Genomic DNA, 17,258 nt, shown 5'->3' with positions numbered 1-17,258 from the left:
CCTTGGTGTGGTTATGTCATGTGTTTATGAGGTGACAGTACTTCATTAGAGCCCTTGGTGTGGTTGTTATGTCATGTGTTTATGAGGTGACAGTACTTCATTAGAGCCCTTGGTGTGGTTGTTATGTCTTGTGTTTATGAGGTGACAGTACTTCATTAGAGCCCTTGGTGTGGTTGTTATGTCATGTGTTTATGAGGTGACAGTACTTCATTAGAGCCCTTGGTGTGGTTGTTATGACATGTGTTTATGAGGTGACAGTACTCCATTAGAGCCCTTGGTGTGGTTGTTATGTCATGTGTTTATGAGGTGACAGTACTTCATTAGAGCCCTTGGTGTGGTTGTTATGTCATGTCTTTACTAGGTGACAGTACTTCATTAGAGCACTTGGTGTGGTTGTTATGTCATGTGATTATGAGGTCACATTACTTCATTAGAGCCCTTGGTGTGGTTGTTATGTGCAATGATGTCTTCCCTTTGTATTTAGGGTTTCTTCCTGGAGGCTGAAACCTTGACAGTCAAACGTTGCCAATGAAAGAAACAGTGCTATAGTGACATCACAACATCCCCCCCTCCCCTAACCCCTCCCCCTTTATCATGCAACAACAGCTGTGGGTGCGACTTCAGTTCAGGTGGATCACCCAGACAGCATCACCACAGACATAATAATAATACCACCTGATGATCATGTTTTAGGGTGTTTTAAGGATGTTGAGAGATGATAAAAAGGACTGCCTCCCGCCGGTGTGTCTGTGGATAAACGATGCTTTTATATAGCGTAGAGTGAGAGGCAAGTCTGCGTGGCATTTAGAAAACACAGCCCATATGTGAGGTGGACTGAGAATGTGGTACGACAGAATGTCTCCATCCTATCTATTTATCAGACTGCGGTCTGGTGTACAAACACAGCCTTGTTTTCAACCTTTTTCATATCAAGGTCCATTATTTATTCAGCATTTGAGTCACAGACCACCATTTGATGACATTTAGCCTCCCAGGCCCAAAACTAAAGAATATTTTGTTATTGTTGGATAAGATTTTGTCCACAAGTCCATGCTGCATTGATACCATAGGAGAGATAACGGGCAAACATTGAAAAAAGATAAATGTAATTCATACTTATATTTGAAACCACTGTGCAGCGCCAATTTGACTGCCCCAGGGCTCTATACTAGGAACACATGATGTGAATAGCAGTTCATACATACATACATACATACATACATACGCCCAATAAAAGGTCATTACAAACGAGACTATCAGAGAAACCAAGTATTGACCTAGCTGGTTCACATGGTTCAGTGCTCTAGGCTGGGTCTTTTCAACAGCTTATGCGCTCAACGGGATCAGCGCTAGCATGCTGAAAGAAGTCCTCTCTGCATTGAGTTGTATTCAGACATCTGATGGAGCAAACAGCCGTTGGATTAGTATATCTGAAGAGACTAGCCCTGGGAGAGTCTCAAGGCAACCTAGCTGCCTCTTCAATACCTTATAGCTTTCAATGCATAGTGGATCTATACTGTGCAGCTAAAGAATGTGCAGACGTATATTTACGTGTTGTTATATGTGTTCTTGAGGCAGATATGTAAAAGACCTTGGCTGCTACACACACACACACACACACACACACACACACACACAAACACACACCCTCCAAAAGGGGCCTACACAAAGAGTTCTCTCTTCAGTCTTCGTAATTTCTTCAGCCCTGTATCAATAGTTTTATTTCCTCTCTCTCTCTCTCTATCTCTCTCTCTCTCTCTTCAATTTGTCCTTGTGATTTCATCATATGACCTTAATTTCTTACCTCCACCTGACAATCTTCCTGTCTTTGTATCCTTGGCTTGCAACTACAGTTCCAATGTATTCTGACCTTGTGCTTTATTTAGCATATCATTAAATAAAGATTTGGACGGGGGAAAAAAAGGGGGAGAAAATGTTTGAAGCGGGCATTCAATTCAAGTCATGTTTCGCAAGGTCACCTGCCATTTTATATAGGGTGAATTTCCATCCGCTAGTAGATTTCAATGCTGTCAACAAAGCATTGATGACAGAGCATTCACGTTGCTTGTAAATCCTCTCCAGTAGACCGTGCTATAGCAGGTGAGCATGGCGTGTGAGCGATTTGCAACAACACAGTAAAAGTCCTAAACGTGAATTTAACTGTGGAAGAAGTGTACAAATGCAGCGCAAACGTTATTTTTCAACAGTGAATTGAGCGATATCTACCGTTTCTTCCCATCTCTTGATCTAATTAAACAAACACCCACTTTTTGACTTGTAAAACTGTGACGAGACAATACAGATGATTCCAGTGTTGTTTTCGTCAACTATACCTTTTTTCACTGACAAAAACTAAATGAAAACTAAGCTGACAACTGACAATTTCGTCAAACAAATATAAACTATAGACTAAAATGTTAGGAAGGGACTAGTGGACAAGAGACCCAGTATAAGTCATTTTAGAATTAGTTGCATGCTGAAAGTAGACGATCTACTAGCCCACAACGCGTCGAAAACAGTCATCACGACGGCATCAAGCCCCGCCAAAATACATTTCAGTCGACCAAATCAACCGCAGATTTAGTTTAAAATCTCACGACATTTAGTCGACTAAAACTAGACTAAAACATTCCAGGTGACTAAAACGTGACTGAAACAACTAAACGAAAGCAACTGAAGAGACTATACGACTCAAAACTAAAAATCTAAATGTGCTGCCAAAAACTGGCCGGTCCTGATCCTCTCCCCCTCTTTCCTCTCCCCCTGACAGGATCCTGCCGTCCAGCAGCGATCGCTTCGTGCTGAAGAACCTCGTCTCGGGCGTGGACTACCACCTGTGCGTGCTGGCCATCCTGGACGACCTCGCCACCTCGCTGGCCGCCACCGAGGTGCTGGGCTGCGCCGCCTTCGCCACGCGCGACGTGTACCCGGCGTGCCGCTCGCTGCAGGCCCACTTCCTGGGCGGCACGCTCACCATCCTGGTGGGGGGCGTGGTGGTGGTGACGCTGCTGGTGTTCACCGTGGCGCTCATGGTGCGCCACCGCGCCTGCACCCACCACCACCACCACGACATGTGCCACGATGTCGCCCTTAACGAGACCGGGGGCGGGGTGTGCTGCCAGGGGGGAGGAGGAGGAGGGGGCGGAGACAAAGGCGGCGGCGGTTCCGTGGGGGGAGCGGGGGACGTGATGATGGTGGTCTTACCCAACGGCCTGGACTCCGTGAGGGGAGGAGGGGGGAAGAAGGAGGCGGCCGAATGCGCCTCCTCCTCCTCCTCCGCCTCCGCTCTGCCCCCCAAGCCGCGGGCGCCCAAGCTCAACCTGGAGCACTTCCTGTCGGCCGGGGGCGTGCTCTCCTCCGCCGCCGCCACGGTTGGCGGGGGCGCCGTGGGGGAGATGGCGCTGGTGGTGCGCCAGAGGAAGCTGGAGAAGGCGTGCGCCGCGTACACGCCCGACTCCGACCGGGCGCCGCTCTACTACTCGCCCTCCTCCTCGCCTCCTCCGCCGTCGGCCACCCTCCCTCGCCAGCCACGCCCCTCCTCCAGGAACGAGCGCCGCCCCCCGTCGCGCGGGACGCCCCGGCTGGAGCGCGAGCTGACCAACCGCGCCAGCTTCTCCCTGGCCGTGCCGCTCCGGGACTCCGACCTCACCGACTGGCGGATCACTAGGGGCAGCAGAGGCAGGGGCGGCGACCATTGGAACTCGTCGCAGGCCTATCAGAGGCCCTCGCCTCCGCATAGCCCCGCCTCCTCCTCCAGGAAGCGGCGGCGCCACTCGCTGGACATGGGCTCGTCCTCCGTGGCGCTGCAGGGGGCGGCGACCACCACCACCACCCTGGTGGCCAAGCGCTACGGCGCCGTGAGCTACGCCAAGCGCCTCAGCGTCATCTGGACGCGGCGGAGCCAGTCGCTGCACGGCATGCTGGTCCAGTGCGCCGCCATGGCCAGCGATGACGAGGGCAGCGTGGGCGAGCTGGGAGGAGGAGGAGGGGCGTCGGGGGTCAGGTTTCCACTCCAGAGGGGCTACATGCACGCCTACAACACCAACTCCAACGCCAACAACGCCACCACCGAGGGAGTCGCCGCCAGAGAGAGGGGAGGAGGACGAGGCATGGCTGGAGAGCTGGAGGAGAGTGTGGTCTAAAGGGCAGGGCAGTGCTTCTCACAAACCTTCTCGTGTCAAGGACCCCTCCCCCCCACACACTTTCTCATTAGACCGCGGAGACCCCCATTTGAAAATATATGCCAAGATTGTTTTCACATGCATTAGATTAGGCTATACGGACGGACCCCAATGTAATGGCATTTCCATCTCTGGGACCCCACAATTGATATTGTAACATCACTGTTAATTTACAGACCTATATACCTAACTATCTCTTAATTTAGCTGAGGACCCCCCTGGAACTCCCTCAAGTACCCCTAGGGGTCCCCACTTTGAGAAACAACGGTCTAGGGAAAGAGAGATAGAGAGAGAGACAAAGATGGAGCACGTGGAGAGAGAGGTGAAGGCTATAGGGGAGGGAGAGTGATGCAGAGAGAGAGAGAGAGAGAGAGAGAGAGAGAGAGAGAGAGAGATGCAGGGAAGGGCGGAGGAGGGTGGTGGAGTGCAAGATCAAAAGGTTAGGAGTTCACAGTGAGGGGTGGTGGTGGTGGGTGGGTGGGTGGTGGTGGGGGGGATAACGCAGTCTGCTGAGTGGATGGTTTCACTGTGGAACACGCTGAGACACAGCAGAGGGCAACGAGAGAGAGAGAGAGAGAGAGAGAGAGAGAGAGAGAGAGAGAGTCAATAGAAAGGAAGCGCTAAGGGGGGGAAAACACAACAGTACAAGTAAATAAGTGCTCACTGTCTCTCTATGGGGGGGGGGGGGGGGGGTAACACACACACACACAGTGAGCAGGACTTCATCAAAGACGGGACGACATCAATACGGAGATAGAACAGACGTAAAGTCTGACAGAAGAGAGAGGGACATGAGAGACAGTCAAGTCAGATAGTCGTGAGTCAGAGAGAGAGAGAGAGAGAGAGAGAGAGAGAGGGGAGATCAGCATTTGTGAATCCCCGGTAAAGCCTCTGCACTAATAGGATGAGACTTTGGGCTAACCCTCTCTCTCTCCAGGGCCACCATCCTCCTCCTCCTCCTCTTCCCAGAGCAGTACCGGGGCTTATGCCGGGATCACAATCAACAACAATCACAAACTACAAGAACAAAACAAGATCACCCACTCTCTACTCTCCCAAGTACAGCACATGGAATAATACTGTTTCAGTGACACGCAGTTTGATTTTCTATCGTGTCTTTTTGGCGGAATATAAGGTGGCCATTTTGAAGATCCTTTTTTTTCCCCCCTGACTCAATGAATGTGACTTCTACGTGTCCTCCTGGTGTGAGGACTAGGAGGAGTCTGGCCCGGCCGCACCCCGGTGGATTATATTATGAATGCAGAAATACACAGCTGGGTCGCTCAGACACGATCAATCGATAGCCGGAAAGAAAACACAGAGAGAGAGAGACTGACTCCATTAAGAGGAGAAACAGAGAGAGAGTTGGATATGGATTACAAAATGCCAACAGAGACGGGAGTATAGCCTGAACGTGGCGGACAGTGTCTCTGTTCGTGACAGAAAACATTACGGCGATGGCAGCGGAACCAGCCGACCGGATATAGCGCTAATGGTTGCATAAAAATCACAAGGACAGGGTTTACTTATGTATTGTATCGTGTATGTGTGCGTGCCTGTGTGTGTGTGTGTGTGTGTGTGTGTGTGTGCGTGCGTGCGTGTACATGCCTGCGTGTACAGTACGTGAATCTACATCTGATCATGCAAGGAAAAACAAAATGGATTGCACATGTGGATAAACGGATTACTACTTTCTAGTGTGTGTGTGTGTGTGTGTGTGTGTGTGTGTGTGTGTGTGTGTGTGTGTGTGCGCGCTCGCGTGTGCGTGACTAATACTATCTTTCACACAAACATCCTTTTACATTTGAATCCAAGTTTGGACGTGAGCTCACTAGAGGCGTCCGACTTCAGCGGCAGAGGTTTTTTCCAGAGACAGACGGTTATAGAAGTCGTCCTGCGGCATATATGTTTGCGGGTATCAAAAACACTCCACACAATTACTTTGAGTCCTGACGTCACACCAAATGCCATTGTGTCATGTGATCTTTCATCCAGTCAGCGAATGTGTTTCAACAGTGGGAGGATGATCTTGGAATGGAATGATGGAAAAATACGCTCCACTCCATAATGAACCGATATCGAGACGACGGCTTGTTGAAAGACATAAGGGAGTGAAAGTTACAAAAAAACAAACAAAAAAAAATGTATACGAGAAAACTTGAGCGTATATTATATACATATATATATATGAAGAAAAAAATTTATGTTACTTGTCACGCCATGTGTTTTTCTCTTTTCCAAGTTTCTGGGAATGACAATAGGATCAAATAAAATATTTAAAAGAGGTGCAACTTTGTTTTTTGACAAGCAATCTTTCACACATAGAAGACAAAATGCCTATTACTAATACAAGACAACTGAAAACGACTATTGAATATACAGTATGTAGAGATGTTGGCAAGACAACACACACCACACACACACACACACACACACACACACACACACACACACACACACACACACACACACACACACACACACGCTGCACAAAACAGACAGTCAACATGCAGTAGGATGCCTATACACAGAGATGACAATGACTTTTAAACAATGTGTTATTTTTCTGTTTGTCATATTTTGATTTGATCTATTTTATTTTTGTTTCTCTGCAAAAAGTCAGTATTGTTCTCTGGACTTGATATTATAAATAATAAAACTACATGTATGGAACGGATATGGGCTTGATTGAGAGAGAGAGAGAGAGAGAGAGAGAGAGAGAGAGAGAGAGAGAGACGGTATGGAGAGACAGAGTGTGTGTGTGTGTGTGTGTGTGTGTGTGTGTGTGTGTGTGTGTCCACGTGACTGCATGGGTACACATGAGATGTGCAGCAGTGTGCTATTTTTGACCATTTTGACGTGACCTCTGGGTTTGCTCTGGGGCTGATCTGATTGATTGATTGAACATTGTATTCACAGTGTGTAGAATGGGTACAGTTCCAAGGAAAGTACAGGTCAATACAAAAACACTGCTAAGAGGATAAAACCAGAAAAAAACACTAAAATACTTGTTTATATAAGGGTCCTTCATTTTCAATTAATCAGAACACAGGCTGACCGACTCTCGCACTTGAATGAGCAGATCTTCACCACTAACGATTTGGACTTGAATAAAAAATAAAGGACATTGCTAAACATTGTACGAAAATGTGGCAAAGTTTAGTAGTATTAGCGACATGAAAATGAAACAAGAAGATTAGGTCTCCCTGAAAGCTATAGGATACCTCTGGTTCAGAGATATATTCTGATAATCATGCATGGATCAAGTCAAAGTCCTGAGCGAGCATGTAGGTTTGTGCATATAACACGCGTTTGTATGAGTGTTCAGTAAATGTGTAAGCATTCTTTACGCGTGCATCTGCGTGGGTGAACAATAGTTTTACGTGCTCGTATGAATAGGTCCGTTTGTATGCGCATCAACGGTGAACAAGAGACATTTCTATGGGAATCAATAAGAGGTGATTAAAACCAACATCAAGGTCAGATAAATCTATAGAGACAAAGAGGAGAACAGGATACTTAAGAGGATGACAAATGGAGGAAGAAAAGCCTAAGTGACGGTGAGGTGGCGGCGGTTGGTGGAGAAAAGCACAGACAGAGAGATCCAGGGAATTTGTATGGAAAGTCCTTCAGAAAAACGTCCGGGTGGGGCGACGAGGAATAGAGATAGATGAGACTAAATGCCGCCTAGAGAGACACACAAAGAGACCGGGAAACCAAACTGAAAGGAAACCGAGGTGGGGAGGAGAAATAAAGTGGCACCGAGAAGGTCATTGAGTACTTGTGACGGACTCGCTGTGAAGCATGATGCTTTTAACACACGGGACACGTGAAGTGAGAGTGCAGAGAGAGAACAGTCAGAGATGCAGACAGGCAGAAACAGAACACCGGGATGGGAAAACAGATCAGGGGGGCTGCCAAGTGACTGCACAGGAGAGACTGTGTAACCGTGAAGCACGTCCACGGACACATGGTTAGACACACACACAGATGTACCGTATAGGCTATAAGCTCAGCACACCTGAGACATGATGAGAGAAAGAGCTATATATAGGCAGAATGACAGACACATACTGTATTAGGCACACAGACTGACATGTATGGAAAGCTACAGTAGACTGACTGAGACAGGCAGGCAGTCAGTCAGTCAGTCAGTCAGTCAGTTAGACAGACAGACAGACAGACGTATAGACACATACGTAGCAGAAAGAAAGCCTGTTTTGTGCTATAGTCTCGCTGCATTCCCCCTCTCATGTTTTTGTGCACCATCTGCAGACCCTGCTAGTCGCACACAAGATGGAAGGAGTGAAGGGGGGGGGGGGTGAGAGAGCGAGGGGAGTGAGGGAGGGCGAAGAAGGATGGCTCAGTGTGAGAGAACGCTGACACGTGGAAAGAGAATGATGAAGAGGGGGAAGGAGAGAGCTAATCAGTAGCCCATAGTATCCACAATTATGTGTGTGTTCTGTGCGCACATAAGTCTGTCCTGGCATGTATAATTGTGTGTGTGTGTGTGTGTGTGTGTGTGTGTGTGTGTGTGTGTGTGTGTGTGTGTGTGTCTCTGCCTGTGCAATGTATGTAAATGTATTCTGTGCGTACAGTATGCATGTGTACCCCTGAGTAGCGGTGTGTGTTCAAGAGATAAATATGCTCTCAATAATATCCATATACCACAACAACATTATGGAAGGGTCACCTCCATAAAGGGACACACCAAAGATAGAGAGTGTGTGCGTGTGCGCGTGCATGCATGTGTGTGTGTGTGTGTGTGTGTGTGTGAGAAAGAAGGTTTGTCATTGCCCTCTAGTCGTCCAATGACTCAGCATAGTCTGAAAATGTGAGCTGGGTCAGTGAAGTTAAAAGGTAGTTTGTATGAAAATGTCATGGGTATGTGTGACTGTATGTACCAAACCTATGTGCACTGTGTGTGTGTGTGTGTGTGTGTGTGTGTGTGTGTGCGTGCACAGAGCGCCAGCTCGTCCTCCCTCTGCAGAGCTCTGGCCCAATTTGACTAATTAAAAAGTGCTGAAAAGCGCGCGCTCTCGCATCACCATGTCTTATACGACCCACAGGAGGCAGTAGTGAGTCCGCTCCGCGGTGGTAGGCTTCTATACACAGCATGATGTATTCAGGTTCCCGGGTGGCTGGAGAAGAAGAGCGGACCGGTGCACCTATAAGCTGCTAATGCAGCTTGACCAGCACGCTGAGGGTTCGAATCCCGACCCGGACGACCTTTTATGCGTTTCACTCCCCCATCGCTCTCTCCCCATTTCCTACCTGTCAGTCAGTTTTCCAAAACTTTTTCATGTCAAGGACCCCCCAACATTAATTAGCCCACGGACCCTCCCATTTGAAAAGATATGCCATTGACCCTGGTAAGAGAGGATTTTTACACGGCTAGCAGTTTCACATGCATTAGTCTACGGACCCCCGATTTAATGGCATTTACACTCTCTGAGTTACAGACTCAGGGTCTAACGGGTCCATTTGGTTCCATTTGTACACAGACCCATAAGGGTCCATTTGGTTCCTAAATATCTCTAATTTAGCTAGGGACCCCCTGGAATTCCCTCAAGTACCCACAATTAAGTAAAACACAAATGAGTACATAGCAGAAACACTGCAATTACATTTGACTGACATTGGGAAATGGGCACAACAACAAACCACGTCAAAACACCTCATAATTTGCGACTAATAATTATGCCTATTATACCACTAATGAGCTCTATTATTACAACTATGGCTGAATACATTACACCAGCGTATTATGTTAGAAGACATGACACTAGCAGGGCAGAGAAGAGAAGAGAAGAGACCGTCTAGGGCTTGGCAAATACGCTAAACAAACAACAATGTTGGTTCATATCAATCAATATTCATCACTATATGATTATATGCTTTTCAAAAAGCTAGAGGTGTACGAGTGAGGGAAACAAAATGAAGCATTTAATAAAAACTCAATTATTTCCTTTCAATCCCCCCCTCCTCCCTTAAACGGGAGCTGAACTGCTAGCTGGTCGCTGTCTGTGGTGCTGAAATGATTTCAGCACCATGGAGAGAGAGAGAGAGAGAGAGAGAGAGAGAGGGGGGACCTGGAGCAACACATTTTCAGATGGGGCCAATTACATCTATTTTTGGAGGTCTTTGAAAACCACGGACATAAAAACATAGGTTTTTCAGAAAACTGTCAGGCTTTAGAAGACATTTGTAGAATCGATGGTATAGATCAAAATGGGTTAAGGAAGCAACTCTATGGCCAGAATACCTTCCTCGGGCATCAAGGGGTCCTTGGCATGAAAGTGTTTTGAGAAGCACTGATCTAAACAACTCCGCCCTTTGTCCTGACAGGAAAGTGAGGCTGATCTGGGGCCGTGGGACGCTGCGGGGAACACGATGCTGTTTTCTGGGACCATGCAGGGAGCTGCTTTTTCCTTCCCAACTTCAAAAAGCAACGGAGCAAAAAGGGAAGCACAACAAAGGTGGACACAACTCAAGTTCTACAGGCAGGGTCTCTTGTCTTGTCAGACCACAGACTTGCCTTTCATCGACTTTCTGTGTGTACTTGATTCCAACTTCACTTGTGCAGAGGAACCAGAAGGCTTTAATATTTTATTGTAGCGGTTCAACCCGCCGTTCTCAAAGGGGGGGGTGGGGGGGAACGTTACTGGAAATTGAAATACAAGACGAGACATCCGGATTATGCACTCAGGCGGCAGAAACTGCTAGGAAAATGATTTTGTTTTTAATAGAAAGGTAAATGCTGATAGAAAACAGTTTTGTAGACAAATTCAAAACCTGAATCTATACTAATGCTAAGACATTTCGTCAATTCATGTACGCTCATGGCACTTCCTGGAATGGAATTAAACCATTTTGGGTGGGAACCCCTTTTGGTGTTTAAAGCATTATGTTATACTTTGGCTATTGGAAAATAGTAGATCTATAAGCTCGTATCTCGTAGCTCGGGTCTGCTATTTTTGAAATATCTTGAAAATGTGGTGCAAATCTTTGACTATGTTCTTTCAGAGCGAACTTTTTCATGTCAAATCTTTGCTTCTGGGAGGTCCCTGGAACAACGTATTTTCAGATGGGGGGGGGGGGGTCGGTGGCCAATTACATATTTCTGGGGGTCCTTGACATGAAAATGTTGGAGCACCACTGACAAAGAAACATGGGTTTATCAGAAAACTGTCAGGATTTAGAAGGCATTTGTTGGTCTAAATGGGTTAAACTGCAGGAAATTACCTCTCGGATATAAAGTAGGGGAAAATAAACCTTGCAGCCTGTGAGAGTGTGGACTTTGACTGATCTACTGAGGAACAACCATCTATGTGCCAGTCCTTTTAAACAGACCCATTAATAACTCTAGACTTATTCCGCCTTCAGCTGCAAAGCAACAGTGGTACGGTACAGCGGTGCAATGAGAAAAGTTTCGGAGAAAATGGTTTTAACTTTCCCCAACCTAATCTGCCTATAGGATCTGAATCTTTCATCCTTATGTACCTTCCTTTTGTTGAAGTATTTAATCTGCATGGCATACTTTAAATGCTTAGTATGAGGTATAAAGTACAGCAGCCTTGTGTTCATAAAACAGAAAGATTGGGTATTGGGTAAGACTGACGTTATGTATCTCTCAGGACCTTTCACTGCTTTGTCTCAGCCATTACTCTATGGCTCTGCTCTCAGCCACTGCGGTGGATATTTTGACAATTAGTTTTTGTTTTGGGGGGGAATGTTGCCACTACTGTTGGAGCAGCCATAAACTACACAGGTTCATCCCGATGTTCTGGGCATCTTTGTAATGTCCCTGGAACAACATATTTTCAGATGGGGGTCTGCGGCCAAATACAGATAATTCTGGGGGTCCTTGACATGAAAAAGGTTGAGTACCACTGCCATAGAAACATAGGTTTTTCAGAAAACGTTTCGGATTTAGAAGAAATTTCTTAAAGAATCGTCCTCAGGTCTAAATGTGTTGCTGCTGACGTGGAAACAGCGGGATGCCTTTCACAGCGTGGTAGTAGGCATTTGAATTCAATTCAACTATGCACCGTGAGACTTTGTGTGGCGCTTTCCTATGTATGACTCTGATCTATTTAAACCTTCACTTGATCCTGGCTGCACCAAGCCTCTGGCTGTCTGGTGAATTTGCCCTCCTAACACCCACCTTAGCTTTCGTTGAAAAGATAGATGGGCCATTCTAGATTCTACAGTTCCATGTCAAAGCAGCCCAAGCCTCCACAATTCTGCCATTAACCATATTCACATAATGGCGGCCATTTTGTTCTTACATTTCTCTTTCTGAGCTTCTGATTTCTCATTTTTGGGCCTTCTGCATTATTTTCCCTTCTGGAAATGGCGAGCAACGATAATGTGTGAGCGACATGCAGACAAACAGAGAAATCTGCCAGCAGCTAAAAAACATTGTTACGACTGGGCTGGATAATCAATGTCATATGTGGAAAATTTAATTGTGACACTCGGATGTATTGATTTTCTTTCACCATATTCTGTGCAGGACAAATGGAACGAATTTTAAATGCCCTAAAAAGGTTCCATCGGCAACTGTGAGTCTCGTGTGTGAGTGTGAGTGTGGTGTGTGTGGTGTGTGTGTGTGTGTGTGTGTGGGTGTGTGTGTGTGTGTGTGTGTGTGTGTGTGTGTGTGTGTGTGTGTGTGTGTGTGAGTGAGCGCATTCTGGCATGCACGCATGGTGTAAATCAAATCTCTAAGAAACAGAGCAGCACATGTTCCTTGTGTCTCAGATGTATACGCAAGTCCTCAATATTTCAAGGAATATTTCAAGTCCTCCTTACAGCGTGATGGTGTACAAACAACTTCACAGAACAGCTCCAATGGGGGGGGGGGGTGTTGCCAGAGGGACAGAGAGAGAGAGAGAGAGAGAGAGAGAGAGAGAGAGAGAGACTACAGATGTGCAAAGGAAAGGGGAAGGAAAAAGGAGCGAAAGTGACAGTGTTGGAAAGTAACTAAGTACATTTACTTAAGTACTGTGCTTAAGTACAATTTTGAGGTATTTGTACTTTACCTGAGTATGTCTAATTTCCAGTACTTTTACTTCTACTCCACTATACATTTCAGAGGCAAATATTGTACTTTTACTCCACTCCACTAGTATTTTAAAACTTCAGTTACGAGTAGTTATCATTACAAAACATACCCACTTGAGCCCTATACACATTTTGGCCCTTTGAAAATAGCAGATTGTGAGCTTGTAGATCGGCTATTTAAAAATAAAATAAAAAGATTTGTTTTGGCGGCTTTTTATGCCTTTATTGATAGGGAACAGTAGTCAGTAGTCAGACAGGTGCCCAGACGGTAGAGCTAACCGTCAACACATTTGGACTTTTACTCAAGTATAGCCTACATTTTGAATGTCTGACTTTAACTCGTAACGGAGGAGTTCTCTATTGCAGTATTGACACGTTTACATTTGAGTACTTTTTTTCCACCACTGGGAAGGTAAATACTATTTGGGTGAAGTTGTGAGATGAATGACATGCGGATAGGGAGGGAGAGAGGGATGAGATGAATGACATGCGGATAGGGAGGGAGAGAGGGATGAGATAGAGACATTAGGCAAAGAAGATGGAATACATGCCAAAGGAATTGCAAAGAGAAGAGGACGAGTCAAATATATGAGAGATGAGATAGAGATGAGAGTCGAGAATAAATTAATACAAGAAAATAAATTGATGATTGAAAGATATGAGATACACAGTCAGAGAAGAGATGCAACATTGAGATGAGGCCAAATATATGAGAGATGATGAATCATAGATAGCAACAATTAGACATACTGTACGATTAGATGTAAAATAGAGGGATGAGAAGATGAGTCAAAGCTATGGGATGGTGTGAAGAAAATATATCTCATTGTCTCCTAACCCTCTTTTCAAACCCACTCACTCTCTCTCTCTCTCATGTGTAATTCATCCCTGTATCTAATTTGCTCTGTCCTTCACCTCTAATGAATTCTATCTTTGTTCGGTTCATTCAGCCCTGATCGGGCCCACTCTGCCACCCCCCTCTTCTTCACATTTCTCCTTCATATCTTCTCCATCGTCCAATCTCATTTCCTCGTCCTCTCTCCTCTCTCTCCCCCGGTCCTCCTCTGCTGTGTGTAATATTAACTTACAAAGTACTTCCTCCCCTTGCGCTCGCGCTCACCATCTCTTTTCTCTCTCTCTCTGCACTCTTCTTTTGCTGACCATAATATGAATATAACTTTTTCTATTGCCCCTCCTCTGTCTCTCTCTCCGGACCATTATATCAATATTCTTCCACCGACTGACCGACTCCTCCTGGACTATTAACATTCTTCCTCCATCCTCCATTCTTCATCCCCTCGCCCAAATGTGTTTTGACATCTCATATCTGGCCCTCCCTGTCCTTGTCCCTCTGTATAGCTTGTGTCGACTATTTTCCCCTTGGCTCGATCTCTCTCTCCCGCACTCACTCACTCACTCACTCACTGCTTTTGTCTTTTTCTATTGAATCCTTCATTACTTTGGTGTAGAATTAAGCATTTAAGCAAGTGAAGCTAATGGAACCATGCACTAGTGATGGTAAGGATTATTACTAGTGCTGTCAGGCGATTAAATGTTTTAATCGCGATTAATCGCATGATTTGTGTAGTTAATCGCGCGATTAATCGCAATTAATCGCAAAACCTTTTTTGCTCTAAATTCAATGATGAACTGAAAGAAAACGCTGTATTGTAGAGATGCTCCGATCAGGTTTGACAACATTGAATGTTACTTTTTTTATTTACCTTTTTTCCACGTATGAAAAGACAAGTCCAATGTGCATTATTTTATGGCTTGCCCATTTTCTCTCTTTTGAATAATTCTGTGCAATTAGCACATTCAACACAAACAACTGTTTCCATAAAACAAACTAACAGACTACTTCTCTATAAGCAGAATCATGAATAGGCCTATTTAATTTATACAAAAAGGAGAAGAGAGAGAGAGCAATGTGTTTGTGGCTCAAACTTTGTCTAACATTGTTTTAGAGCAGTGGTTCTCAAACATTTTCATGCCAAGAGCAAAGGACCCCCAATATTTTTTCAATCTACAAATATAATCCCAAAATCGCTTATAAATTAAATTAAATTACTTACTAATCGCTTATTTGGCAACACTGGCCAGAAACGACCAGTGTTGCTTCTTTTTGTCTTATTTTGTATAGACCTAGGTGGCTTGTTTCTGCCATAGAGTTATACTGGCAACACCTCTGGGCTGGCTTCTAGCTAGCTGGTGCGGTAGCAAGACCACTCGTCTCTCTGTGTGTACTGTCAGTCCCAGCTCCGTGACTGGCAGATGGGACTGTGGACAGTCTGGAATAGAACTTTCTGTTACAATTAAATCCATAAAAAAGTACCACACAACTGAAAAGTATCGAGACTGTGACCGCAAGTTAGAAACGTGTGTGGCTATAACGAGGCACAGCTGTTTACAATGCGATGCAAAATTAACAGCTGGGGTTTTGCTTTTGGACTCTATATGGATGAATTGCACAGGTTTCTCAAGCTTTTTTGGACTGTTGTACGACACGAGCAAAACCTTTGTGAAATGTAAATGGAAGGCTGTTACTCCACTTAAAACATCCTAACAAGGGGTCTGGGAAGGGAGTGCATTGCAGGAACCAGTATTCCTCAACATCCCGCCTGCCAATCGCTGTGCTTTTTTTTGTTGCGTTAATGCGATAAATAAATTGGTGCCGTTAATAAGGTGTTGCGTTAATGCATTAATAACGCGTTAACTTTGACAGCATTAAATATTACCAATTATAGTCCAATTGCCTGACTCTAAGGCAAAACTACACTTTCTTGTTTTGTCATCAGGAGTAATGTCCTTGCTTGCTAGAGTATGTAAATACAATATAACTAATACATACAGTATACGGTTAGAGGTGGCCTCTCTGCCCAGATACCAACTGAAAATCCCTGTGTAACCCTTTTTGATTACTTAGTACTGAATTCTGAACAGAACAGAATTCACAATCAGCTCTTTGAAGTGGCCAATCACGAAAAAATGATTGGCGATTGGAGATGAATAGGTGATATCGGCCCAATGCCATGCACTCCTCTGTCCTCTGCACAGTAGCATCCTTCATTTAGTTTATTAGTACAAATTGACCTGTAAATCAGGCCTGTCTCTCCTTTTTTCAGATCTCCCTCGGTTTCTCTCTGCAGCGATATGGAAGTGAGTTCTGTCTCTCTCTCTCTCTCTCTCTCTCTCTCTCTCATACCAATGCTCTGCGTCTCCCCAGTGCCCCCCCCCCCCCCCCCCCCCCTCTCTGTATTCATCATCTCTCTCGTGGCCCCCAGCCTCCATCCTTGAACTATATTTCCATTTCCCTTCCCTCTTCTCCGTTCCCCTGGGACCTCGGGGCAGAGACACATACGCTGACAGGTTCCCCCCCTAAAATGTCAGGTGAGATCCCCCAGATCCGTCTCCCTCTCCCTCTCATCTCCCTCTGACACGGCTCTTTGCAGGGGTCTCCATCTCTCTCTCTTCTTTCCCCCTTTCTGCAAAAGTTCTCGGCACCTTTTTCTTTATAACATTGCCCGCAAGTTCTTCTCTTTCCCTCTGCATGCCCCTGAGGGAAGAGTTAACATCATATTTCACCCCCAACCCTCCCACGCCGGTCTCTGCACCATTTTGGATACAGAGGAAGTGGAAACTTGTATGCTGCTTAACCCATTTTGGGTGGGAACCACTTTTGGTGTTTTAAGCATTACGCTATACTTTAGCTATTGAAAGATTGCTCGTAGCTTGTATATGTAGGTCTGCTATTTTTGAAAAATCTTGAAAATGTGGCACAAATCTTTGCATATAATATTATATTCTTTCAGAGCGAACGTTTTTAACTAAAATCTTTGCTTCTAGGAGGTCCCTGAAACAACATATTTTCAGATTGGGGTTGGCAGGCCAATTACATATAATCCTGGGGGTCCTTGACATTTGAGAACCACTGAAATAGAAACATGGTTTTTTTCAGAAAACTGTCAGGATTTAGAAGGCATTTGTAGAATCGTTCCCAGGTCAAAATGG

The 17,258-nt window shown here is 45.4% G+C and overlaps 2 protein-coding genes across 2 annotated transcripts in view; one reads left to right on the top strand and one right to left on the bottom strand.

Moving 5' to 3' along the window:
- LOC310875595 (leucine-rich repeat and fibronectin type III domain-containing protein 1-like protein) overlaps positions 1 to 4,142 on the top strand; it is a gene marked incomplete at both ends in the record, with an annotated part of 29,526 nt that extends 25,384 nt beyond the window's left edge. The window contains one exon of the mRNA XM_083788887.1: positions 2,771 to 4,142. Within this exon, the coding sequence (XP_083645013.1) occupies positions 2,771 to 4,142 (1,372 nt within the window). The remainder of the gene's footprint in view (positions 1 to 2,770) is intronic.
- LOC310875852 (pyruvate carboxylase, mitochondrial-like) overlaps positions 1 to 17,258 on the bottom strand; it is a 427,358-nt gene that overhangs the window by 184,493 nt on the left and 225,607 nt on the right. The window lies entirely within an intron of this gene.

The sequence above is a fragment of the Protomyctophum parallelum genome, assembly GCF_964188405.1.
Source record: "Protomyctophum parallelum genome assembly, chromosome: 18".
Classification (NCBI taxonomy): domain Eukaryota; kingdom Metazoa; phylum Chordata; class Actinopteri; order Myctophiformes; family Myctophidae; genus Protomyctophum; species Protomyctophum parallelum.
This window is presented reverse-complemented; position numbering and strand designations above follow the sequence as displayed.